General features: G+C 38.8%; 4 protein-coding genes and 2 long non-coding RNA genes across 8 annotated transcripts in view; 3 read left to right on the top strand and 3 right to left on the bottom strand.

The window, feature by feature from the left end:
* Nucleotides 1–381, bottom strand: part of trim62.1 (tripartite motif containing 62, tandem duplicate 1) — a 42,249-nt gene extending 41,868 nt beyond the window's left edge. Inside the window, exon 1 of one of the 2 annotated variants that reach the window (XM_028577048.1) lies at nt 222–381. The gene's annotated coding sequence lies outside the window, so the exon portion shown is untranslated. The remainder of the gene's footprint in view (nt 1–221) is intronic. The other variant, XM_028577050.1, reaches the window with a different exon arrangement.
* Nucleotides 156–4,665, top strand: LOC114554942 (uncharacterized). Its single transcript, XR_003692493.1, has 3 exons — nt 156–464; nt 2,959–3,065; nt 4,345–4,665. It is a non-coding gene; the product is annotated as an uncharacterized LOC114554942 (long non-coding RNA).
* Nucleotides 1,914–12,365, bottom strand: tnfrsf1b (tumor necrosis factor receptor superfamily, member 1B). The gene is made up of 9 exons (XM_028577051.1): nt 12,194–12,365; nt 7,946–8,051; nt 4,368–4,493; nt 4,076–4,234; nt 3,508–3,601; nt 3,165–3,424; nt 2,971–3,054; nt 2,698–2,756; nt 1,914–2,601 (listed from the first exon to the last, which is right to left on the bottom strand). The coding sequence occupies exons 1-9, from the start codon at nt 12,242–12,244 to the stop codon at nt 2,074–2,076; spliced, it is 1,467 nt and encodes a 488-aa protein (XP_028432852.1). The 5' UTR covers nt 12,245–12,365; the 3' UTR covers nt 1,914–2,073.
* A 2,174-nt stretch (nt 12,366–14,539) lies between these two features.
* Nucleotides 14,540–20,083, bottom strand: miip (migration and invasion inhibitory protein). 2 transcript variants are annotated; one of them, XM_028577052.1, is made up of 9 exons: nt 19,697–20,083; nt 18,976–19,181; nt 18,410–18,515; nt 18,205–18,316; nt 18,014–18,093; nt 17,794–17,920; nt 16,397–16,493; nt 16,134–16,253; nt 14,540–15,859 (listed from the first exon to the last, which is right to left on the bottom strand). In XM_028577052.1, the coding sequence occupies exons 1-9, from the start codon at nt 19,929–19,931 to the stop codon at nt 15,698–15,700; spliced, it is 1,245 nt and encodes a 414-aa protein (XP_028432853.1). In that variant the 5' UTR covers nt 19,932–20,083; the 3' UTR covers nt 14,540–15,697. The 2 variants fall into 2 exon arrangements, with proteins under 2 accessions (XP_028432853.1, XP_028432854.1); XM_028577053.1 differs by having other exon boundaries at nt 18,976–19,178.
* A 524-nt stretch (nt 20,084–20,607) lies between these two features.
* On the top strand, nt 20,608–21,267 carry LOC114554948 (uncharacterized). The gene is made up of 2 exons (XR_003692496.1): nt 20,608–20,780; nt 20,895–21,267. It is a non-coding gene; the product is annotated as an uncharacterized LOC114554948 (long non-coding RNA).
* Nucleotides 21,268–21,670: 403 nt separating this feature from the next.
* Nucleotides 21,671–25,736, top strand: si:ch73-130a3.4 (THAP domain-containing protein 6). The gene is made up of 4 exons (XM_028576557.1): nt 21,671–21,914; nt 23,297–23,489; nt 23,664–23,762; nt 25,132–25,736. Exons 1-4 carry the CDS (start codon nt 21,835–21,837, stop codon nt 25,369–25,371), a joined length of 612 nt encoding a protein of 203 aa, XP_028432358.1. The 5' UTR covers nt 21,671–21,834; the 3' UTR covers nt 25,372–25,736.
* Nucleotides 25,737–26,768: the final 1,032 nt, after the last annotated feature.

Here is a 26,768-nt window from a genome sequence, read left to right as displayed (position 1 = left end):
TCTGTTCGTCGATAAACACGTTAGAACAGGGAATACGAGTTCATTTGCATTTAATTTGAGTAATGTGATCAGTGAATACGAGGCTTTAAAAACTAACAATATGAAGTTTAACTCCCTCTAACAATGGACTGGCTCAGACCTCCTCACCCCCTGTTCTCCCGGTTAGCATCGCTGCTTAGCTACCTTGAGTACAACAAATAAACACGCTAAAATACACTTACTGCAACTAGATCCGTAAAAGAAACTGTTTGTCTTAAAAAGGTAAAACGAGTGTAGGAGTTGCCATAAAAAGGGACTGTCACTGTTCACTGAAACGCGTTTATGAGCCGAAGGAGAAGGGCTTCCACCGGCTGCAGTGTCTACCTTCAACCAGCAGGTGTCAGGAGAAAACACTTTATTCTCCCCAGTACACGTGGTGGAGGAGTGAAGGGTCCTTTTTTCTAACAGTTATGGGAGAATCACAGGTAAGTATGTGTTGTAAAATCTTTAATCTTTTGTTTAATCTGCCTCTTGTGAGTCCCCCAACTTTATGGAAATACTAAAATCACTGACAGTTTTTGTTTATGCTGTCTTTAACATGATATCTACAGTATGACACCAGTTTAGAATCACATAGCCTACATGTTTTGTAGGCTAAAACTAAACTACCATCAGTTTTGGAACACATTTACCTAGTTCAAATTTGACATAGGCCTACTACTTTTAGTATTTCCATTGAATATGCTACTTTATACTATGAATCCACTACATATAAAATGGAAATAATGTACATTTTACTCGTCTACAATTTAATAAAACTGTAGTTACTTTGCTTATAATGATTTTGTGTACAAAATATAGTATGAGCTAAAATAAATTATGTACCGTTATAAATAAAACAACCCATAAGTATTCCCAACTTGTATATATTTTAAATGATTTGTTCTTAAATTCTATCCTATTATTATTTCATGTATATTGTATCCTATTATTTCAGGTATATTCTGTATGTGTGCTGTGTAGGGCTGTCCTCGACTAAAGAAATTCTTAGTCAACTAACACTTATACGATTTTGTCGACTAATCGATTAGTTGATTTAATTGACAGAGCTGTGCGCTTTGAGATGTGGTTAAGACTAGAAAAGCACAATATAAATGTAGTTAATTAACCATCTGTAAAACTGAGTTTCTTCTCAATCTTGTGTTTACCATAAATGTGCTCAGAAGTTTCTTGGAAATAAGTAATTAAGCATGAATAAGCATAAAAAATGACTAATCGACTAAAGAAATCTTAGTCGACTAAGACCAAAACGACCGATTAGTCGACTAATCGACTAAGAGGTGGCAGCCCTAGTGCTGTGTGTCTGATATTTTGCTATCTATCTATCTATCTATCTATCTATCTATCTCTCTCTAAAGCAGTTAAGATTAGCTTCACATTGACCAACATTAAAATGCTGCTTACACTGTGATGCATCAGCAATAGTAATCTAATACATTCATTATATAGCACTGACAGCCTCTATCTGGCCTAATGAGTACTTTTACTTTTTACAATTTTATTTACCATTATTCCCATATATGCCTGTACTTTTAAATAAGATTATTAATGCAGGACGTGTAATAGACTAGTATTCTTTACATTTTGGACACTTATTTACTTTTGTAAAATATCTAAATACTTATATTATTACGTTGTATGACATCTTTAAGAATTAAAGCATAATTCTTTCACACAAATTTGTAAGTTCTAAATCAAACAAATTTGTATATTTTACATATTTAAATATTGTTATATGGGATATATTGGAGGTGGGGCTGTAATTTAATAAAAAGATATGTAAGTTATGTTATGATGACTGCAGACTGAACGTCATAATTTATATTCCTTTTTAATTTACAACTAGCCTACTTGTACTAAATCACTGAAGGAAAGACAATATTCACATTTTTATTAATTGTATATACATATAAACACAGTGACAGTTGATGACACAAGTGTATCTTGTTACATACACTTGTGTCAGATTGTTTTCGATGTATCTTGACAGAAAGAAAAAAATAATTGATGTCAGTCATCCATGCAGGTGACTCTTCATGCACTGTAACTTTCACTCTCCTGTACTGACATCAGTGATTGTTTTCCGGCTTCTTGCTGTGGGATGCTAAAGGACCTCTCTTCCTCTCCAAAGGGGAGTTTAGAGTCAACCTGCATTAAATCTGTGGGCGTGACAGAAGGTGTCCCGCAAGACCCGTTAATATTGAAAGTGATGTTGACATTGACATGGGGACTGGTGGTCACTGGACTGAGGACCTGTGGGCTGGTGGGCTGAGAGGAGGACTGTGTGGGAACGCTGGGCTGGGGGGTGACTGGCTCTGAGTTGGAAAGTAAAGGCCTGGGCTTCGACAGAGCAGAGTGAGGATTGTAAAGAGATACGGTGGATTGCAAAGGACCGATGGACTGCTGGCTGCTGCAGCCGTCTGTTTGGGCTAAAGTTTCAGTATTGTTACAGTACTGACTGTGGCCACTGCAGGCTTTCCCATTCTGCAGCAGACACTGTTGTTCTGGTGAGGTTTCTCTGAAGGAAGTCAGCTGTGTTTCCACCAAGTAACCCTGATTGGTCTGCATTAGAAAGACATAAAAAGGTTGATTCTCAGTATTCTGTATGGTACAACTATATTTAAAGGTATTCAAGAAGAAAAGCCAAGGAAGACTCACTTCATCACCACTCTCACAATTCCCATTTGCATCTACTTTAAGATGAAATCTTGCAGCATCTGGGTAAAAAAGCAGAGTGAATGTTGAGTAAGGTAGTGAAAATGTGACATAAACAGTTCCTGATAAAGATGTTGAGAAATATAGGTCATTATCATTCTGTATTTCAAGTTGAAGATAAATATAACATAGATACAATCATAGATTTTACACAAAACAAGGACGTGATTGATGCACTTTTTTTTTATTAATTTTTTTTTACAGGATTGCAGTTACCTTTCTTCCAGACTGGTTTATAAAGGGCCAGCAGAATGATAGCGATGAAAAGAATGAATACAATGACACCGGCAATGACTGCAGCTAACAGAGAGGTAAACACAGACACAACACAGAGGTAGAATAAAACACTGATTAGACCTCACAGTTTTCTCACGATGACATGCTTAGAAGCACAGAATAATTTACCGTACCCAGTGTACTGTCAGATACTGTGCTTGGTGGCGGGGATTTTGTTGAATAGTTGAACACCACCTCTGAAACAGATGGGCTGATAGACAGTGTGGAGTCTCTCGGTCCCTGTGGAGCCTTGGAATCTGAGGTTGCTAATACTGTGCTCATCACTGTACTTGCAGTTGTAAACACAGGTTGAAGCTCTTTTGTTGAGGTTTGAGGTTCACACACTGTGTCCGAGGTATTGTTGCCTTTACTAACAACAGCCCTCCCGTGACAGCTGGAGAGAAACAGAGGGAGAGAGAGAGGTCAAAGATCTGAGCTCCAAACAGTTGTGTCTAGTTGTGACTATCCTTCACTCACTTTGTATGAGGCCGACAGGGGTCCGTGGTGGAGGCTGAGTCAGAAAACGTTCCAGTGGGGCACTGTTCACACCTCACATTTGAGTTTTTTGTCCCTGTGAACAACACCCAGATGTGTTGCCATTTAATAACATTTCACTATCAGACATCACAATTCATTTGAATTGTATGCTACATACTGTATATGTAACATGTTATACTTTGGATTAGACTAATAATTAAGTTTGACAGTGTATGTGGTTTATATAGACCTTAGAGACAGGTGTTCGTAACCACTATTATGATGGACCTGATATAGTTATTACAATAAAAACATTGGTGGCTTGATAGTCAATGGGAAATGGGTATTGTTAATTGACCATTGCAGCATTTATACTGGAGTCCATACATACAAACTGTAATTCTGTTCTTGACAGATTGACAATTTGATTTGCAATGATTATAATTGAACCTCACAAAAACTAGATCTTACAAAGGATTTATCCCTACATTTTAAAACAAAATATTGAAGTATTACATGTATGGTAAACACACAAACAGTGACATTTGAAAAATAGCATTTGCTGTACCTGGCACAGACACTCCAAAACCAATTTTGCATGGGTTGTACTTCTTACATGATGTGCAGTACGGGTCATCAAATCCCATGATGCAATACATCCCAGGCTTACACACACACCTGGTTCTTGTGGTAAAGGAGCAGTTCTGGCCATACCGCAGATCTTTGGCTGATTGTATGTAAAATAAAAAAAATTATAATGTTTTGCTTACAGTTATGTGTTAAAAATGTAACAAAACAAATTATTTCAACAATTTGCTTCTTTTTTTTTTTTTACAGAGATTTACAGTGAAACCACTGACTTTCTTTGCATTTGCTACAGGAAAAGCAGTTTCGAGCGTAGTTCCAGTTCTCCATGTACTGGTATGTTGAGCATTGTTCACACACAGTGTCAGTAGTTTCAGAGCATTCTTGTTTCAGCCGCTGTCCTGTTAGAATATATACATGAATAAATCCACGTTAGTCACTTTAAATGCATTTTATAACAGCACAACAGCATTGTAACCTGTAACTCCAAAATTCCCACTAACAGACAAAAACGTAAATTGTGCATCATAGTACCATGCGGTTATCTTGGTTTGACTTTGTTTACTGGTTAAAATATATCATCACATCTGCATTGCCTAAAACAGTGTTCATCACAGTCAAAAATAAAATGGTGATACATACTTGTTTGTATGACAGAATTCTGGCTTACATGTATTTTATGTCTTGGGAGGTTTTTATTCATAAAATGCACTGCCATTAAATACTTACAAATTTCTTTCAATAATGCAATTAGTAGTGTTAATTAAGAGATTGTGTTTGTGCAATTTAGTACAGACATTTTACAGCTAAAAAGCATTCAAATAAGCACTTGCTGCTACACTTACTCACTGCATGGTAGATAAGTGGTATGCCAAACAATTAACTCTACACTGAGTGGGAGAGATGAGGTCAGCGGCACATTGACACACGATCAAATTACTGCATGAGCACATGGCCCAAATCAAGATTGGGAAGGTGTTAGGGAGAAAATATCTGATGAAAATGCTTCCAAGGAAATTTCACAATGAGAATCTGTCGATACTAATGTAGATACGTTTGACAATGTTTCTGCATTCCTGCTCTTCATGAGCAGTTTTAGCATCTGTCTCTTTAAGCCCCTCTCCCGTCTGCTCTGATTGGTAAGCCTGATATGGGCTTTATGCATTTCTCTGTGGATTAACTGTTTTGCTACTTTTACAGTATTTATATAGCACCTCCACCTTCTTTATAATAAATTAAAAAAAACATGGTATCTCACAACAAGATGGGACCTTTATTAGAAGTAGAAGTCAGTAAAGTGAAAAAATAGCAACACTTGCTGGGAAATCCCAAATAGGGTAAAAGGAATTCAGCCATCATCAATTTCATTATTTACACTTATGCATTTCCCACTGTAACATGTCAAAATGCCTACTGTGAAAGAAATGCCCATTACAGTGTAGACAGAAGTTAGTTTACATAGAGCAATGCAGCAGCAGTTTTCTGCGCTAAGCTTATCGTTAGCATGCCTGGCTGTCTTAATTCCAAGGCCAAGGAACACTTTAACTAACTACATTAGTATGAAGGGTTACAGGTTACACTAAAAACCTAAACAGCCCTGTTCACAATTGGCATATCCATGTGTAGCATTTCCCAACTCTGTAGCACAGTAGCTGATCTTGGAAGCTAAATGCTAACATCAGTGGCTCTGTCCTGCTTTTATTGGATTTGGGGAAGTTTACACTCTCCAACAACAATATCCAAGATAGCATTACATTTGCCAAACACATTGGTTAGTCCTCATCCTAAAAGCCTTCCTCACATTCAAAGTAAAATATACTGTTTGAAAATACAAACAAGTATGTTATCTAAGCAGCCACACAGGGTTATGTTTGAACAAAATAATAAGTCTACCCTTACATTTTTCCTTATCAAACTAATAATACTAGGACAGAAAATTCTGTTTCTTTATTTTCATGTCTTCTACATGGTTCATAACTGGTGAGGATGCTTTTAGCACTATATCATGTATGAAGCAATTAAAGATACACTACTGGTCAAAAGTTTGGGGTCACTTAGAAATTTCCATTCCACTCCATTCCAGACACAATACCTGCTGAGATCAGTTGTATTGTTTAACCAGGGCAGCAGTTTTCAGATTACATTATTTGCTTACATAATTGCAAAAGGGTTCTCGACTGTTGTAGACAGAAGTGGCTGAAGAAACACTTGAAATTCATGCTTTTTGGTCTAAACGTCATACCCAAATTAAAAGTGGTACAGCTCCCATATACTTTGACACTCAGGGGTGTGCCTGATATCATTGGAAAGGTGATTGATGTGGGTTTGTTTGTGTATTTGAGAAGTGTTGTATTTTGTAGTTTTTTGGCTTGTTTATTTGCACTTTTCAAATAGAAATAAAAAAACGCACAGACATATTTGTAGAAAAGAATTCATATAAAATCCATTTTTGAGTCTTTTAGCTTCTGAATTTTTTTCTGTAGTAAGCTGAGACGTGGCTAATGCTGTGTTGTCTGTCACCTGTCAGATGTGTTTACAGCAGTGTATTTTAATAATTTTACAGATTTATAACTTGGACAGAAATAAAAAATCTCCATTCTAGCCTCTGTAACTCTGTGTCAGTAAGGCCTAGAATCGCCCTGACACTTGTAACAAAAACTTGAGAATGTTTCCTTTCCAACTATATCAGGCACACCCCTGAGTGTCAAAGTATATGGGAGCTGTACCACTTTTAATTTGAGTATGACGTTTAGACCAAAAAACATGAATTTCAAGCATTTCTTCAGCCACTTCTTTCTACAACAGTTGAGAACCCTTTAGCAATTATGTAAGCACATAATGTAATCTGAAAACTGCTGTTCTGATTAAAAAAACAATACAACTGATCTCAGCTGGTATTCTGTCTGGAATGGAGTGGAATGGAAATTTCTAAGTGACCCCAAACTTTTGACCGGTAGTGTATAATGTAATATTTCTGCATTAAAATGTCTAAAAACGACTACACATATATATTTTTAGTTGTGGCTCACATCCCAAATGTTTCCAACAATGTTCAAAACCAGAGAAATCTCAAATTTTAATCAATGACACAGAGATTGTCGCCTGTCAATGGCTTCAAATAAACTTTGACCCTTCTAGTTGCTTTAACTTCCGTTAATACACGGCAACAGCAGATGATACTGTACGCTCAAGAGAAATCATAAATCATACAGTGTCAACGAATTATACTCAGTAACAGTAATATAGAATTTCTTTCTGCCACACATCATTTCTTTCGTGAATTACATGCCACTTTGTGACACAGTAATACAGTAGAGACCTAATTTATTGATATGATATTTCAACATCGATCAAGCTTACTACAATGTGCTACGTTGACTAGTGGCTTATGCTAATGCTTGGTGGCTAAACCGTACGGTAACGTTATAAGGTTACAACAACGTTCAACATGCTCACACATGCTCATACATGCTGTCTTTGTTCAGATCCCGCCTGCCACCCCCACCCCTACTAGCAAAGTAGATCTCCCAGCGACATTTTACAGTTAACATATAAACCTTTCAGTGCCCTTTGGTGGACAAATTATGTACGAGCAACACTATTTTTTAATTTCTAGTGTACAAAGTTGACTCGCTTCATGTTTTCTCACAGGATGAAACAAGAAAACTAATTTGTTAAGCTACAGTAGGTGCTGTTCACACCTCCACGCCCAAGCTTCTACCAATGTTTCACAACCTATCAAATAACTTTTATTTTGTACTGAGGCAGCTTTGTCTTTCAGCACACTATGTACCAGAAAGGAGTATGTGTATTATTTAAGAAACTTTAACAATTGCAGTCAGACTGCACTTACCAGGGGGACATTTCTTGCAGCACAGCTTCAAATCATCTAACAGGTACTCTGTTGTTGAGTTGCGACAGTTTCCATCTGAGTCTGCCTGATAGGGCTGAGAGCAGACCTATGGGAAAGAGTGAAGAACATAAGTCTTTTTTCTCGTAACGCTCTGACAATGAGCTGCATTAAGGCTGGAGGGCCTCAAGCTTCAAGGTAAATTTAGTCATTTTGAAATTATGTGGGAAATATTTACAGCCCACTTGTATATCAGCCAGACATTTTTTTTCTTGAAATGCACCTGCTCTGAGGTCAACCAATCAGCAAGTATAGTCAGTTTAAAATCAACAATTTAGTCACTTGCCGGCACAGGAAACAGGTATGTCGACCAATGACTGGTTTGGTTTTTCACCCTTTTAAACTGGAGCTTAAAGTAGCGCCAGACCAGCCTGCACCTACATTTTCACCTATACAGTGTCTCTTTCTCTCTGTTGGGCCCTCCAAAATCTTCTGATTTAGAGCACTGTACATGCAGCTTCTTTTACTGCCTGAAAAACGTAAGGCGCGTTGGTCGGGTTCTGGGTGCCTACTCTTGACACTGCTAAGCAACCGTAAAACAAACTAACCGTATCATTGACATCTAACATATCCACGTAACAGCTTAGTTAGCTATATTCTTATCATTGAAAATGTTCAGAAGGGTCGGACAAATGCTGTTTGTGGGTGCATCCCATTGATGTATTAAACCTATCCTACACAGTGGTGTGGCATGACATGTAATGTGCCCGTTTTTGATTTTTAAGTATTTCACATGTCACAGAAACCACTTGAGGGTGAATATTGTTTTTTGGATGTTATTTTATTCCGGCGCTCCGGAACACACTCTGGTGCACAGTAGGGATCAACCGATACTGGTTTTTAAAGGCCGATACCGATTCATTAATTAACTTTATCGGTTATCAAGCAAATAAAACCAACCAAATGAGAGAGAACGTACATCAAAGCCTGTTGCACAACGTCGCACACCGTTCCAAGGGAACATTTTGTTCAACCAGGAAACCGAAGCAAAATGGTGCACACCGTTTTGAGATGGAATGTGCCCCTGCTCTTATCATAGCTCTCTAAAGCTGTGTGCGGCATGGAGGTCCCTGGAGCCCACCGGTAGACAATTACCTTATATTTTTAGGTTCATAAAATTTACCTGATTTCACAAATATGTGATATTACTATAGATGGCAAGATCTGCCTCTGTCAAAGATTGGACCAGCCATCTCCAAACCGCTGCAAACACAGCTGCAGCTGTGATATCTCAAGACTGATATTTACGAAAGAAAGGAAAGATACCGGCTGTTTGGTTGTTCTTCGTCACGTGACATGCTGTGTGCATTGCTGTGTCCCAAAAGTTGAACTTCGTTTATCTTAAGGGTGCAGCAGCCATCCCGCCCTGAAAAATAGGCGTTTGCGGCCCTTGCGTGCTGCGACAGGATCGCTTGAGTGCGCCTTCTGTTTGTTCCGTAATGTTATAAACATTCATGCTTTTTTATTTTATTTTTTAACAGGACACGAACCCCGGTCTCCTGGGTGAAAGCATGGCTGTTATACATCCATGGGTGAAAGTCCTGTGTTTGTTTGGCACTCTTATACTTTCTGTTTGCTCCCGTCTTAGGTATTACAACCAATAAGTACAATAAATCGTAAATATGGGCCTGATCGCTGATTGTACGAATTACTTATGAAGTTGTTATTTCCGGGAAGCTCACTCTTTCCCTCACACATACCAAATTATCATAAATACTGCTACTAGAACCACTGTATTGCTTTGCTAAAAAGTCATGACACAATGCACAGTTGCTGATACACCTGTCTTGTGCATAAGAAAGTCTCTCACCACAGAGCCCTCCAATGACAAGCAGTAGTTAAAATATGCTGACAGAAGCAGCGCATTTCTCGTATTACAGGAAACGGAGGCGGCAAGCTAGAAGCCCTCGGTTCCAATGCACGGACCTCATCTGTGGTGTGACCACCAGTAGCACGGGATGTGATGATCATAAAGATAAACTTCTGTGAAGCTCCGCATTATGAATTACTGACAGCCTATTGAAAAGAACATGCTGTTTTTCCTTTTTGCTCCTGGCTGCATTCCTAAACTCGTGTAAGAGGAATGCACAGGGATCCTGGACAGAAGTACTAAGGGTTGCTTCATTACATAGCTTGGTGTCTTAACAATGAGATATTCAGTCTGAAACTGCATCAGATGCCAAGGAATTGAAACCAAATATACAGTGGTGTGAAAAAGTGTTTGCCCCCTTCCTCATTTCCTGTTCCTTTGCATGTGTGTCACACTTAAGTGTTTCGGAACATCAAACCAATTTAAACAAAAGTCAAGGACAACACAAGTAAACACAAAATGCAATTTGTAAATGAAGGTGTTTATTATTAAAGGAGAAAAAAAAAATCAAACCATCATGGCCCTGTGTGAAAAAAGTGATTGCCCCCTTGTTAAAACATACTATAACTGTGGTTGTCCACACCTGAGTTCAATTTCTCTAGCCACACCCAGGCCTGATTATTGCCAAAATCAAGGCATCACTTAAATAGGAGCTGCTTGACACAGTAAGGTCCACCAGAAGATCCTTAAAAAGCTACACATCATGCCGAGACCCAAAGAAATTCAGGAACAATTGAGAAAGAAAGTAATTGAGATCTATCAGTCTGGAAAGGGTTATAAAGCCATTTCCAAAGCTTTGGGAATCCAGGCCACAGTGAGAGCCATTATCCACAAATGGCGAAGACATGGAACAGTGGTGAACCTTCCCAGGAGTGGCCGGCCGCCCAAAATTACCCCAAGGCGCAGCGACGACTCATCAAGAGGTCACAAAAGACCCCACAACAACGTCCAAAGAACTGCAGGCCTCACTTGCCTCAGTTAAGGTCAGCGTTCATGCCTCCACCATCAGGAAAAGACTGGGCAAAAATGGCCTGCATGGCAGAGTTCCAAGGAAAACCACTGCTGAGCAAAAAAGAACATCAAAGCTCGTAATTTCTCCAGAACACATCTTGATGATCCCCAAGACTTTTGGGACAACATTCTGTGGACCGATGAGACAAAAGTGGAACTCTTTGGAAGGTGTGTGTCCAAGTATATCTGGCGTAGAAGGAACACTGCATTTCATAAAAAGAACATTATACCAACTGAAAATATGGTGGTGGCAGTGTGATGGTCTGGGGCTGTTTTGCTGCTTCAGGACCTGGAAGACTTGCCGTGATAAAAGGAACTATGAATTCTGCTGTCTACCAAGAGATCCTTTCCTTTCTGTTCGTGTACTCAAGCTGAAACGAACTTGGGTTCTGCATTGATCCTAAACACACCAGCAAGTCCACCACCGAATGGCTGAAGAAAAACAAAATGAAGACTTTGGAAGCCAAAGTCCTGACCTGAATCCTATTGAGATGTTGTGGTATGACCTCCGTTCATGCTCGAAAACCCTCTAATGTAACTGAATTAGGACAATTCTGCAAAGATGAGTGGGCCAAAATTCCTCCAGGACGCTGTAAAAGCCTCATTGCACGTTATCGCAAACGCTTGGTTGCAGTTGTTGCTGCTAAGGGTGGCCCAACCAGTTATTAGGTTTAGGGGCAATCACTTTTCACACAGGGCCATGATGGTTTGGATTTTTTTTTCTCCTTTAATGATAAACACCTTCATTTACAAATTGCATTTTGTGTTTACTTGTGTTGTCCTTGACTATTGTTTAAATTGGTTTGATGTTCCGAAACACTTAAGTGTGACAAACATGCAAAGGAACAGGAAATGAGGAAGGGGGCAAACACTTTTTCACACCACTGTACATAGAAGTTCCCAGTACTACTTTCTACTGTAATGTAATGTAACATTGTCACACAGCGCAAAACTGGCATGGATACATAAAATAAATGATAAATTCTTCTTTTGTTGACTCCATGGCAGGTAACAAAGTTAGCCGGACTAGAAACATGTTAAAAGATAAAATGTATTAATTTACATTTCAGACATTGTTTATCGACATAATTTTACAAATTTTCAAATGCTGATTTTGAAAGTACTCTGTGTGTATAACTTCACACTCGCTTGAAGTAATCGAGAAACTGAAATTTAAACCAACAGTTCACAATGTGTTTCAACAGCATGTTGATCATCAGAAGAATTCGGATGCTGGCGGATATCCAACTTGTCCAGAGTCCACGATAAACACAGCAAACATGCATTACAGAGTCAGACACACTTCCTACCTTGGTAGTTTGGGCATTCAGCAGAACCAGCAGTACAAGTATATCCTTCATTGCTTCTTTATAGCAAATAGTAGACTGTAGAGGATACAGCCACCGGTGTGTGCACTGTACTGATCATTGTCTAAAGGTGGGCCAGCCGTCTGTGCGAACAGGAGTAATTTCCTTGAACTGAACTGAGTGTTTTAAAGGAAGGAAATGAGCACGCAGGCTCTAACCTACATTCACTGATCTGACATGAATAAGCATTAATTATGAGGTTATACAGAGTTTAGATGAAGTTAAACAATTATGCTATACTTCCAAATGTCGGACAGTTGATTTTATTTCATTTATTATATATATATATATATATATATATAAAAAAAAATTATATTTATATAATATCATTTTTTTTACCTGCAGCTGATTAGAGGAACATTCAGTGGAAGTTTTCATGTTGTATTGGTTTACAACATTAAATCAAAATAGATTTGTGAAAAACAAAAACAAGAAAACAAAAAACCTCCACTAAGTAATTTTAATTATTTATCTGTTTGCATAAGTATTCAAGCCCTTTAACGGGACACACCTACATCATCACTGGTGCGGCCAGTTGGTTTTAGTAGTCTTATAATTAATTACTGAAATGGAGATGACCTGTGCAAGAGGTTTCTATCTGGAAGGTCCAATCTTTGGTGATATCGATATCATTGCAAAACCTACTGTACAGTATACATAAATCCTTTTATTTCAAAGCTAATGAGATGGTCCCACTATAGTAATCAAAAATATGAAGCCCCTACATTAAGTTATTTTCTCATTCCATCATTCATGAATTAACTTGAATAGTATGATGGCTGCAGAAAAATGAAATCATGTGAAAAAGAGTTAACTTTCTATGCTGCTCCATGTGTGGGAAATAAGCAGCACTGACTTTTTTGTGAAAAAAAGAAAAACAAATGATGTCACTACCTAAACACTAGTGGTCTAATTTAGATTTCCTCTTCTTGTTTATATACAGACAAGTCTAGATGCAGTACAGTCCCACAATTTGAATCAGGATATAGATATAATTCACAAAGTGTTGTTTAAAGAATGTGTGGGGGTTTCTTCCCTTTGACAGGATATTGTAGCTGATACATGCAGTTCCACATGCATGATTACAGAAACCTCCCTATAACCAGAGGCCCAGGTTGGCATTGCTGAAGTGTCACTGAGCAAGGTACTGAAACTCTACATCATCTCCACTTTACACTTTGACCTCCATGTGGGGACTTTACTTTATTGCACTCTGCCCACTACTGACTACTGTGGTCAAAACATGTCTTCTCATAATTCAGCTGCAGTAATATACATGTCGTGCCTAGTTTAATGCCCCTACTGTATGCCTCGTTCTGTTCCTGTGTTAGGCGTTGACATTTCACAATAAAGTTTCCCCTCCCACATCTTCAACATTTCTCTGGTACTCATTACACCAGTAGCAGCCCTGTTGTCCATTGTGGTCTTGTTATATTTTGTATGTTACTTTCATCATGTAATTCTGATGTGTTATTTTAATGACATAGGCCTACCTTCAGTGTTTAACTGGGTTGGTTGCTACAGCATAAAATGGGATCAGCAGAGGTGAAACCTCAAACAACAAAATTGTTTCAGGTTTTGGTGCACTGATCTCGTGCACTGTATGCTACTGCTGAGTAATTTCCAAAAGTACTGCATATTAGTTAAGACTTTTATATGAACACACTGTCTGGCTTTATTTTTTGCTGAAGTCACATTAAATTTGTATTGTATGGTAATGCAGTGCAGATGTTTCAGTCTGATGATATCAGTACTGAACTAAAAAAATAGAGCAGGCATGATGTTCAAAGTGATGTCTTATTGGTCTTAAGTAAGCAAGTTTCAAATCCTGTTACTATCTGTACCGTGTGAAATGGAAACCAATGGCTGCCCGAAGGTAGAACAATACATGATTTTAATCTAAACAGTACAGCGTGCTTTGAAAAATGGGTGGCATTATTCATGAAAAAAAAGTTTTATATAATCATTATCTGCAGATTCAAGAATTTACCAATGAAGTTAATCACCTGTTTTCATCTCCCTTTGATAAATACCAATCACCTCGTACCTTTCTGAGAAACCATTGCGGTCTGAAACGGTAATGTAAGCCCTACTTCAGCATCTGATCACTGCTGAGTCTTCAGTGTTGGATTATAGACAGAATCCAAATCAGTTCTGAATCAGTTAATACTAGTATTGATCTTAGATATCTCAGTATGATGTTGTAGTTTCAAGTCAACTAGTGTCACTGCAACTCATAATCGCTGTCCTATGAAAATGAACAAAGCATAAATAAATGCATGCCATATGGAGACTTAAAGATATGATTTAATGAACTTCAGAAGCTTTACTTCCCTTCAAAACTGCTTGTGGTAACAAATGTAGCTCACAAAGCCTCATCTCACACAAAGCTTTGTCATGTTACAGCATCCCAGTTCTAAGATGATGATCAACAGTCAGATAACAGCACACAGCTTTGAACAAGCGGTTTTGGCTACAACATCAAAGTATTGCAGCTTCAACACAACAGAACAAAATCATATATTCCTGTTGAACTTTAATCACAACAAAAAATAAAATTACATTTTCTTTGAGTTCAGTCCATTGGTAATGTGTGTTGCTTTCAGTGAATGTGTGTTGACACATTTTGTTTATACTATCTTATTTCTTCAAATGTTTTAGCCTGCAGGACATAACGTTAAAAAACTGAAGTGTCACAGGTGGGATTGCTACAGTATGTGGATTTAAGCATAAGGGGTGGTGGTTTTCCGTAAATTGCACCCAGCTTCAGTGTTTTTACAGTGTTTTCTGTCCTACAGTCAGGAAGTGTCAGAGGAAGTTAAAAACAGAAGTATGCATGGACCTGGGAGCCAAAGCAAACCGCTGGAAAGGGCAACAGAGATGATTCATAATGACTGCCTTAATGTTGTGAAATTTACAAAGAAAACTCAAATTTAACCTCTGCCATGCGATTCTAGAACAACCTAAACTGTGGCGTAACATTATGAACTCTTGCTTCACATCCACAAGACTGCTGACAGTCACATGTGGAGACTAAATCTGTCCAAACTTTTTTCAGATCAGAACAAAGAAAATGCAACTCCTGCCAACATGAAATATGCTGCTCTGTAGATGATTCCCATTTCATTTAACTGCCATGTTATTAATCACAAAACATAAACAGAAGACAACCTCATTATGTTCTTGAAAACAAATTATCTCATGTTTCAAATGTATTAATCTATTTAAGAAGAGGCATTTAGTTACAAATGTTCATGCATTCTTTTGAGATCATTGTTCATATTGAAAAATCTAATTTTGACACAGATATAGCAGAGATATTACAGAAAAACATTATTGAAAATAAACATTAACACAGAAATACAATACAGAGACTTAAAACCAGAGAAAAAAAATAAAAGGAAATAAGTTTGGGTGGGGTCAAATGGCTAACAGGAACTGCTGTAATCACATGAAAGTAGACTCTGACTGTTTGTTAGTGCTAGGGTAAAATGTGCTTCCTAGTTTTCTTTTGGAGGAAAAGTGTTGGAAGTTGTGAGGAGCCAAGCGAGACACATCTGAGATTGGGTCAGAGATCTGGTTTTTGGATACTTTGTGTGCAGATTGATCCTGAAAAACATTAAAACCAACATATGAGAAACATTATTCAATAACATTAATAAAAACTGCATTCCATTTAGATAAGCCAGTTCCAGGGACTTGCTATTGTGCATGCTGGTTCACTGGAAAAGCTTACTGTGAAACTTAATGGAACTGAGCCATTGTTAACGTTGTTAGTTCCACATGTGCTTTTCCTACTACGACAAGTCAAAATGTCTGCTGTGAAAAAAAAGGTCTATGATATTTTAGTTTGAGATACAGTAGGAAGCCAGCAGTGGGTCACCTCCAGTTCCTTGTTGTGTGGCCCGGTGGAGCTCTTCATATTCAGAATGCTCCGCAGATCGAGGCTGCTGGGTGGCTGCAGCGTTATCTGACCTGTGTTTGACCAGCCGGAGAGACAGTGCTGCACAAGACCAGAGCGATACATGAAGATGATACAATTTTAAACTGAACATAGAGGTGTCAACACAATATGTAAAGACTAGAGAGGACAAATGGCACAGCTTAGTAGTCATAAATTGTCATGCAGTGGTGTCCCTTACTCACCGATGGTAACCCCAAACTATCAGAAGGGTCAAAACTGCACCGCCGATGAGCCTTGTACTTGTAAGGTGGCAGGAGGGTGGAGCGAGGGATGCTGACCCTGACAAAAGAAAGCTCATGAGACAGTAGACACACTGCTACAGTGGTAAAATGTGGTGATTTGAAAATAACAAGAAAACAGATTTTTGATTGTAAGAGTTATCTCTTAAAATAATTGAGAAATAAAATTTGTGAAAGGCTTTGCATTGATTTTGAAGTACTACCTAACCCCTTTCTGCAGGAATTCTCAAACATTTTCATGACATGTACCCTCAACAAATTGTAGGACACAGACACAATTTTGCATCATTAATCGCTTATATTATTTTTTATATAATAATGCATTAGTCATTCTCAAAAAGGGTAAGGGTGACTCCTGGGAATCCTTAAAGCCACCTAGACATGATCTGCTCTGCTCTGGCTGTGCCATTGTTTTCTTACGGGGAGAGCGGTGGAGACAATTTGGAGGAAGCGCTACTATTGGTGTGGCGCACAGCTGAGTGCTGCGCTCAAAGTTCAAATTATTTCAACTTTGACCTTGTTGCCGCTGACCTTTTTGCAGAACCAAAGCCAGAATCAATGATGATGTATATGTCTGCGCTGTGCTTTGCCTCTGTGCCTGCACTATGCTCTGCGCATTACCTTGCAGTTTTACCTCAGTTCATGTGTAGGATGCCTGACCCCAGAGTCTTCGTACATACCCACTTCTACTGAAGGTAACATTATTTGACAGCAACATTCACAGACATACAAATAAAGCCGAGAACAGGAATTCTTTTAGACTGTAGTACGTTAACAACAGGGGAAAATAACACCATATAAAAATGTCTCAGCTTCACCTAAGGGCTCCCATGCCTTCTGGATTATACAAGCAGTAAATAAAGTAAAGTAAATAAAATTAAAAATGTCTGTCACCTGGTGCCAAAAAAGTGCTCCGTTGTTCCTAAGTTAGGGCTGGGCAATATATCGATATCATATCGATATCGTGATATGAGACTAGATATCTCTTAGATTTTGGATATCGTAATATCGTGATATGACATAAGTGTTGTCTTTTCCTGGTTTTAAAGGCTGCATTACATTAAGTGAACTTACTTTTCTGAACTTACTGGACTGTTCTAGCGGTTCTATTATTTGCCTTTCCCCACTTAGACATTATGTCCACATTACTGATGATTATTTATCTAAAATCTAAGTCTGAAAATATTTTGTTAAAGCACCAATTGTCAACTCTAGAATATCGCCGCAAATTGCGGCCCGCAATATCGATATATTTGGTCAAGAATATCTGATTTTCTCCCTATCGCCAGCCCTATCCTAAGTGTTCATAAAAAGGCAGTTAAAGTGCACATCATCATTACCTGATGAGAGCCGGTTCAGCAGTAGTGTGAGGGTGCGAGGATTTGTGTTCTTTGCACACCGGGCAGCACTCTTGAGAGTGAAGTGGGACAGGGAACAGTCTGCTGTTAATCCTGTAAGAGAACGTACCTGAACAAAAGGTGAGCAAGCAGAGGTGAGAATTACTTCAGCCATCATGAAAAGAAAAATGAGAGTAGCCTTTAAATAAATAACCCTTCTTACATTGATGAGTATTTGTGTTAGCCTCTGGACTGTCCTTATCTGTTAGCAGCGGCAGGACTGAATGGTTCTCCTCAGGAAATCTATCAGAGAGAGCAAATTAATCGTAATGTAATGAAGCTATCATCAATCACAGGTAAACCTGGCTGACACGCACAATCAGTCGCAAGTGCAATCAAGTGTGAAGCACTTACTCCGCTTGTGGGCTGTGGACACACTTGTCTTTATTTAGCGATCGAAACATGTGCAGATCATTGAAGAACTCATCAGAGCGCTCTATCAAGGAGTCCTCAGCATCCAAGACTCCTTGTAGAAAACAAACATCCTCGGTTAGGCCTTCATTAGATGATTATGTGTATAAGAAAGACACAGGTAGACAGAGATACCAATATGGCATACCTGCTATCCAGTCATACCCAAGTAAAGGCTGCAAATGATGCCTGTCTGAGGCAGATATCTCTTCACATTCATCAGACTGAAATGTGACTTGACGCCGCACCTCCCTCTACAAAAACAAACAAGTAATGCAGAGTTAGTAAAATCTAAGTTTTATACAGACAAATGTTAAATCTAATATTTACCAAATCATCTCCTACTGTATATTTCCTTACTAGTTGGATACACCCCCAACCATGGTCTCACAAATGACCAATGTAGGGCGTGTGAGTGACCAACAGTGTCAGTGGGGAAAATATAGGAGATAATAACAAAAATATTGGGACTTTTGGACACAGTGTGTTTGGCTTAAAAGAAACTGAATTATGTTGAAAACGTTCTGAGACAGCGGATTAATTTTTTTAATTCTCTCAAGGTGTAAACCACGGCTGAGTTTCCAGGGACATGGCAGGGAGTACCTTTTCAGTTTGATTATGAATTATTACTTTAAGACAACCAGTTTTAACAATGCTGGAGATAAAAAAATAGAAACAAACTTGAGTAGACTGTCATTGGTACTTATTTCTTACCTGTTCTTTGCTGTGATTTACTAGACAGGACTTGGTGCTGACTGGCCCAGTGTCATGCAACCTGCTGTGGACAAGAGCATGTCTGTTGCGGTCTTTGAAAAGGTCCGATGGTGGTGTAGGTTCAGCAGTCTCTCCTTTGTGGTCGGAGGTCAAAAATGGTATTGGAATAGTGCCCTGGAGGCCTGTTTGTCGTTCACATGTATCTGCTGGAGCAAGGAGGAACAGATTTCTTCATTGACTCCAGGATTTTTAGTATAAGTATATAAGTATAAGGTTTGTGATAAGCAACACAAAACAACATGAACATACAGTAAAAAAGGTCAGAGCACAAAACATATTATTCCCAATTTTATAAATCACACACACACACACACACACACACACAAAAGTTGTTTAGCTAACGTTACTGTTTACAAAGTAGATAATTTACTGTTGAATTAACATTACATTTAGCTAATTGGATTAAAAAACAACTCACAAAATATATCGCTTTGTGTTTGATGTGCTGTCTGTGTAGCTCAAGCATGTCAAAATAGTTTCAATTGTTTGTTTGTTTTCTAGTTAACGTTACTTTTGTGCAGACATTTTGAAACAATACAAATGACGAAACTTGGACGAAACACCAGTCTCATCAGGTAACTAACGTTAGCTAACTTAGCTAGCTATCTGCTGATGACTTCTCTCGTGTCTTTGGCTTAATGTAAACAAACAGTTTCATTACCCGCAAATCTCACGTTAGGCTTGGAGAGGGCGGCCCGGGCAGGACCTCGGTCTCCACCAGTCAAGGTCAGGATCTCTGCTCGGTCTCTCCTCGCCTCAGCCTCGTCCTCTCTCTCCCTCTTGCGGCTCTGACTGCAGCCGCTCAGCCGCTCCAGTTTTTCTCTCTGCTGCATCAGCTTGTTCAATAAAACTTTGTTACGCTCTCGTAAAATATCCATTTGGTCCGTGGATGACATTTTTCTTAAATGTATACCACGTTAAATGTACGTTTATGCAAGTAAGGATGAAACAAACCGACTTCAGGCTCTTTTGTGATTTATTTTAAACTTTAAACCAGACGCCACCAGCTCTATAACAACGCGTTGACAACAATGAATTGATTGGCTGTAAACCTTCTACCCATCATGCCTTGCAACCGTCCAAGTTTTTTTTCTTAAAGTGACAGCCACACATTTGTTTTTGTGTGTGTGTGTGTGTTTTTTTTTTTTTTTTACAGCCTATTGATTTAAACCATAAACCAAAACAGTGCTACGACCTACTGGGAAAGGGAGACAACCTATGGAGACAACACAAAACAGGACAGGAGATGCAGCAGCAAGATACTTAACATGGCCTGCCTCTGCTTCTCGAAACGGTGGTGGATTTGAAATAACTTCAAATCAAGGTAAGAAATAAAAGTGCAAATTTGGTCAGTGATTTCTAAAATCTGTAGGCCTATATTTGAATGGCTCTAGAATGGGTCCATATGATTCAGTCTCTGCTCTGTAAAGTCTCATATGCCAGGTGCATGCAGTAGGCCGAATCATGAGGATTTACTTTATGAAATAATGTCAATACGCTCAAGAGTAATAAAACAAGGCTGAGGTCATATTCATTTTAGTTCCATCCTGTTCATAAAGGATTTCTTGGTAATTAAAGAGTGGACAAACTAGCCAAAAACACTGTTAAATAAAGAAAATATAGACGCATTAGCAATCATTTGTCTCTCAAAATCAGAAGGAAAGGGCATTGTACGGAAGGAAATCAAGAGTGGCATCAGCATAATTGGGAGATAAGAGGAAGACATTCCATTCAACATACATCAGGTATTGGGAGAAAGAAGAGTAAATATAAAGGAGAAGACAATCCTGAATACATGAAGCAAACTTCACAATATAGGGAAGCATCCAACTGTTTGTTTTTTTTGTGATCATTGCCAGGTGTCAGAAACTGTAGAGTGTGTGCTTGTCAGAGCGACAGTGAAAGAAAGAGATGAAGGACATGAACCGAAAAGATTAGGGCTAACAAGAGCAGGAGTAAATAAGAACATAGCCTACTGGAGTGTGGTGGAAGGAGTCTTGGAGGCAAGTGGACAAAGCAGAAGATGCTCAGCTTCCTAATGAGAACAGGAGGAAAATCTGAAAGACTGGACACTGAGTGAACTAACTCCAGTAGATGGCAGTAGTGCAACATGGATGCAAGCTGCCGTTAAACCAGAAGAAGGAAACAAGTAGGGTTAAAAGGGTTTTATTTAAATGAAACAGGTTTAATATCCAGAATAGAACTTCTTAATAAAGTTGTTTTTGTTTTTTATTTATTTATTTATTTCAGTGTAAAGTCATGATGTTACACGCTCCGGTACAGTAGGTGGCGGCATGCAACTTAAACGTTGGTTTGTAGCCTGCTAATCAAACTAAATAAGAAGAAGAAGAAGAAAGTAGTAATAGTAGTAACGTAGTTACGTAGTTGTTTCCCTTGGTTGACCGTTAAGACATTTTAATCCGCAAACTCCTTCGAGTTGTTGAGAATTCTGTCCAGGCAGCGATATTACGAATTCCACTATGGCCACGCCAAGACCCGCCCTTCAATAGCGTTCACACACTACTATTGGCCAGGCGTCCATGCTTACATGTACAGGTCCTATCCCCTGACCAATCCCCTAACCCTAACCTTAACCACTCCAGGTGAAATGCCTAACCCCAACCAATCGAGCTGCTTCGTAGGGCGGGTCTTGGCGTGGCCATAGTGGGATTCGTAATTTTGCGTCCAGGCAAAGCAGTAGCCTAGTAGCAAACAGCATTTTTTGGTGGTGGCAGTATACGTCGCCGCCATATTGGACCGGGCTACGTCTCAGAAGATTAACGTTTGTCTGGAAAAGAAATGCCTGACTCGTGTGCAGCTTGGGGCTGTAAAAACCGTCGAACAGCCCAATCCAGATCTCTGGGAATTACCTTTCACAAGTAAGACTGAAGAGTTGTTTTTGGTTGTATTTGTTCATTATAACAATATGTTGAGAGCTAACTAGTTTACCGCCAGAGCTAGACTAATAATACCTTAAGTATATACCGCATTGGCCGCTGCTGAGCGAGACGTCGACGCGCCCGCCACATTGGTATGGGGAGCCGTGCCTCCAATGTATGTGTATCTTTCGAAACAGGAGGCCTATCCACAATTAAAATCATAATTGCTCGCGGAATTTTCAAGTGATTTGGGTTGTTATAAATGCGAGACGTGTATGATACACTACAGGATTCATTGGTTTAATTAAGCTTGCAGGTTTTCACACCAAAATAGTAGGCGGTTTTAAGCCTTAATATAATTTAAAACAGGTGAGTTGTATTAAAAAAAAAAATCACCCCTCGTCCTAGTTATCACGAAGGGTGAAATTAGCTATAGAGACCACAACTGTTTTTAGTATTGGGCTGTAAACATGTTTATTTTATTTTTTTTAACATGGGGCTCTATGAGGATTGACCTACAGTCACAGTCTATGGCAGGGATCTTCAATAGGGGGTCCGGGACCCTAGGGGGTCCTCAGAGTCAATGCAGGGGAACCTTCAAATTTTTGAAAGTTTTAACAAGAATCCAACATATTATTAGCAAATATTAATCCCACTGATTAGTGGCCTATATGTAAGGTAGTCACTAAGGTCATCCACAGATGCAGTTAATCCTAAGGATCCACTGTGCAAAAACATGATTTATAAAATCATGCCAACAATTATTAGACAATTTGAATAGCTTAGTATTCTATCCAAGAGAGGTTATGTAAAGGCTTTAAGCCGCCCTTCAAGTTATTGTAGGCCCAGTTTAATATGCAACTTAATTTTATACAACTTATGTAGTAGGGGTCCCTCCTCCATCTCTCTTTCAGTTAAGGGGTCCTTTGCTTAAAAAGACCCCTGGTTTTTTTGACTTGCCTCAAGTGGCCACTTGATGAACTGCATTCCAGCCCCAGAGCTGCAGTTTCAGTAACATACATGACAAACATAATTTTCTGCATCTTACTGATGTATTAATTACGTAAATAAAAAATTCTTTACCTGACATAAGCTAGCATTAGCTTAATTTAGTATCAGGACAGTCCCTTAACTTTTTGTTAGATTAAAAAAGAAGGATTACCTTTACCTGTTTTGAAGTAGGCTATCAAATTCAACACATTCATTACTGTAGAATATTTAAAAAATTTCCATCTGTGAAATGGTATTCCATGTTGCTTAGTTTGGGCATTTATTTTGCATGAACATCAAAAGCAGCACAAAAGATTTGTATGACAAACTACTCATTTTAGCTGAGCGACTGACATATTAGCTTACTAGCTGACTTTTCTCACACTTTGAAGGTTTCCCAAAGCGAAAGAGGTGAGGAAGCAGTGGGAAATAGCTGTAAGAAGGAAAGGTTTTTCCGCCAGTCGGTCCTCCGTGCTCTGCAGTGAGCATTTCAAGCGGCAGGACTTTGACAGCACAGGACAGACTGTCAGGATTAGAGATGGAGCTCAACCATCTGTCTTCAATTTCCCGAAACATCTACAAAGAGTAAGTGTATCACTAGATTATAAGAATTTCATAGCTAGTCAATGTCACACCTTGATGAAAATGTTTTCTTTGTTGTTGTTCTCATTGAATGTTTAGGATTCAATGATGTATTTTGTAATACATTGTGTGGTACTTAAACCTAGTTTTAAGTGTTTTTTTTCCCTTCCACTTTAGCCAGTGGCAACCAGGACAACAAAAACCTCAAGGAAGGCTGAAGAGAAGCTGCCAGTGGACTCTTCTCCACTTTTGAAAGAGACTGAACCTCTCAATGTTGTGAGTATTTGAACTAGCTACGCCCCAAACAGCTGTAAGCATCATGGCCCTGGTCATAATCAAACCTGGAAGTCAGTCAGAGTTAGGGGTGCTGAGAGAAAGTCAGTCTATAATGATGTCATACAAAATTTGGATGGTTTTTGCATTAATTGGAATAGCTAGGATCATTTTTATTTAATACTTATTAGCAACATTTTACACTAATTTCAGAACATTTTACACTACAACAGACCGCTAACGTGAACACCAATGTGTATGTCGAAGCAGCCACAGTAACTACTCAGTCAACAACACAGAACTGCTGTATAGCATTAACATAGTTACTGGAAGGAGAGGAAGAGGGAGTAAGGCAGTGTATGGATGCAGGTGAGAGATGTGACCCATAACCAGGTTATCATAGTTTACTGGGCTGTTCAGTGACATGTATGTTGCACATGCTAAGCAAAAATCGGTCTGTGCTTTGAATGAAATTGCCGCAGTAGCACCCTTGGGGTATGGCTTTGCGCCGCATTGGTGTGAGACAGAGCTGCTTGTTTGTGTGAGGTGAGGGTTTGTGTGCTTGTTTGTGTGAGCTGAATTGACAGCACATCACTATTGTAGTTGCGGATGTGCATATTAGCCATACATTTCCTATGTCTGCCTGGTTGTCTTTAAATACAGAATCTGATTAGAATTGAATATTTTAAATATAACTAGACTAAGTGTTGTTTGAAGAGCAGCAACATTAAAGTTTACAACAGCATAATCTCTTTATAAACTGATTAATATCTCACTGGAAACATTTTAAAATGTCAATAATATAAATAGTAATATCTCCAACATCAAAATACTGAGTTAAGTTTAGAAAGAGTCAAGATTCAAGGGATAGAATTGTCACAGTCAGTCTCAGTCATTCATCCTATCCTCTGTCCTCCCTCTGCTTTGGTGAATCAGGTACTCACACCTAGGGCTGGGTACTGAACGTTGATACTTTTATGGCACCGACATTTTTTTAATTTATCTTTTCGTGCCAAATTTCGGTTCCAAAAGTGTCTGAGCGTGTAAGTGCAAGCTTATCTGTCCTCTCTGCATATTGACACAGAGCAGAGCTCCGACACACACACACACACACACACACACACACACACACACACACACACACACACACACGAGGTGCGGGCGGAGTAAACTGTCTGCAGTTTTGTTGAAGTCACAGAATCACGGAGATGCTGATAAAGTGGTTTCAAGTGTGGTTACAGTTTTTCAAAACTTCACGCAGACAGCGTTTGTTGCGAGATATTAATTATATAATTAATGCACCAGACAGTTGTGACTTTAAGGGATGCTATATAAACATTAATCATAACCTGTTCATCTTTCTTTTTACTAGGACCACTCCTATGCATTGCCTTCATCTCCCACTGATCTTAAGGCCAGACTCAGTGAAGCCTTGGCTAGGGTGGAGAGTCTGGAGCGAGAGATGAGGAACGTGAAGGACCGAGAACGGAGGGCAAAGAAGATGGTGCATGGTCTTCTGGAAGATCTGAGGAGGAATCGCCAATCCCCCTGTTTTGTAAAAATAAAGCATAAATTGTACAGGACAAAACGTAGAAACTTGCACATCAGGTAGAGCCTAGAGCTTTTTTTGTTGTTATGAATGAGGTTCTATTTTTATTTTTTTACTTTTACTTATACCAAAATCTTAGTTTTCTGGATGTCTTGCGGAGGGAGGACATAACTGCTGTAAGAAGCACAGGATCAGTCTGTTGTGGTGTTAAAAATATAATTTGTAATATTTGTGCATTGAAATGTCTAAAATAGACTACCTATGGTATGTGTGTGTATATATATTTGTATAGTGTACTCTAATCTTAGGTAAGGATTGACATGTGGAATATATTGTAACATTGTGTCTTTAGCTGCTGGCTAATGTTCGCTTGCTTGCTCGATAACTGGTCAGCTACCACCTCAAATAAAATCTAACTAGTTACAGTATGTGGGAAACGCTGCAGCTGTTTGATTAGAATGACATGACATTAGTTAACAATCGTAAGTGTAAAAACCTTTTAATAGATGAACTCGTCCGTGAACAGATGCATTTTAATCTGCAACGGTAGTACATGAAGACAACTCCCATGATCCCATGCAACTTCACAACATCATCAAAAGTCTGTTTAAATTATAGCATGTAAAAATATAATATTTGTAATTATATTTTACAGTCCATAGTTTTGATTGAGAGACTCCTAGTGGCAGAAAATTACACTATTGTACATTTAATATATGCTGTTTTTAATCCCATATTTTTGAGAGGGAACAGAGAGCCCTCTGCCTTTTTAACCGGCCAAATGTCTTCACTACTTATTTTCCTGTCACTATGCATATCTGTTTTTATTGCTGCTGTTAACCCCACAACAGCAAAAAATGCACTACTGTTTTTTTTTTCTTGTGTAGTATAAAGGGACTACAACTGTATTTAGTTGTGCAACCCTGTGTTGTACAATGACAATAAATTAACCTTGAATCTTGCAATATTTGGAGTATAATTGCACAATGTACACATTATTTATTATACAGTATATATACCTACACACACGTCTATGATTTAAAGTGCTCATATTATGCTTTTTCTCTTTCCTTTATTGTTATATATCTTTTTGTGCATGTTACAGGTTTACAAAGTGAAAAAGCCCAAAGTCCACCCCAAATGGACTTCCCATCTCCAACAGAAGACACTGTTCACAAACTGCTCCAAACAGCTCTGTTGTAGTCCAGCCTTTACTTCCGTAACGAACGTTCGTCATTTTGTAACACACGTTATAATGCTCGCCTAACTGCTAGCATGGCACGACCTCATACTCTGCTTCTGACTGGCTATTAGTCCTTACCTAGCTACTGTGCATGTGCAACTCCCAACAAAGCTGGAGTAGAAGTGAGATGCCTCACTCTGTAGCTAAAACGGAGAGCTCAACACACAGGGTGAAAAGAGGAGCTGCAGCAATGTGCAGTACAACAAATTTAGTGTTT

This window comes from Perca flavescens, chromosome 4 (genome assembly GCF_004354835.1).
Source record: "Perca flavescens isolate YP-PL-M2 chromosome 4, PFLA_1.0, whole genome shotgun sequence".
Lineage (NCBI taxonomy): Eukaryota > Metazoa > Chordata > Actinopteri > Perciformes > Percidae > Perca > Perca flavescens.
This window is presented reverse-complemented; position numbering and strand designations above follow the sequence as displayed.

What these genes read in the sequence shown, in the direction of transcription:
- tnfrsf1b (XM_028577051.1), bottom strand. Translation starts at nt 12,244, where the DNA reads ATGAAGGATATACTTGTACTGCTGGTTCTGCTGAATGCCCAAACTACC. An exon ending in CCCTGTCGGCCTCATACAAA is followed by an intron (nt 3,425 to 3,507) that starts GTGAGTGAAGGA and finishes GTTTCTCTCCAG; the next exon opens with CTGTCACGGGAGGGCTGTTG. An exon ending in ATTGTGAGAGTGGTGATGAA is followed by an intron (nt 2,602 to 2,697) that starts GTGAGTCTTCCT and finishes TTTCTAATGCAG; the next exon opens with ACCAATCAGGGTTACTTGGT.
- miip (XM_028577052.1), bottom strand. Translation starts at nt 19,931, where the DNA reads ATGTCATCCACGGACCAAATGGATATTTTACGAGAGCGTAACAAAGTT. An exon ending in TGGGTATGACTGGATAGCAG is followed by an intron (nt 18,317 to 18,409) that starts GTATGCCATATT and finishes GTTTTCTACAAG; the next exon opens with GAGTCTTGGATGCTGAGGAC. An exon ending in ATAGTTTGGGGTTACCATCG is followed by an intron (nt 16,254 to 16,396) that starts GTGAGTAAGGGA and finishes GGTCTTGTGCAG; the next exon opens with CACTGTCTCTCCGGCTGGTC.
- si:ch73-130a3.4 (XM_028576557.1), top strand. Translation starts at nt 21,835, where the DNA reads ATGCCTGACTCGTGTGCAGCTTGGGGCTGTAAAAACCGTCGAACAGCC. An exon ending in TCCCGAAACATCTACAAAGA is followed by an intron (nt 23,490 to 23,663) that starts GTAAGTGTATCA and finishes CTTCCACTTTAG; the next exon opens with CCAGTGGCAACCAGGACAAC. An exon ending in AGACTGAACCTCTCAATGTT is followed by an intron (nt 23,763 to 25,131) that starts GTGAGTATTTGA and finishes TCTTTTTACTAG; the next exon opens with GACCACTCCTATGCATTGCC.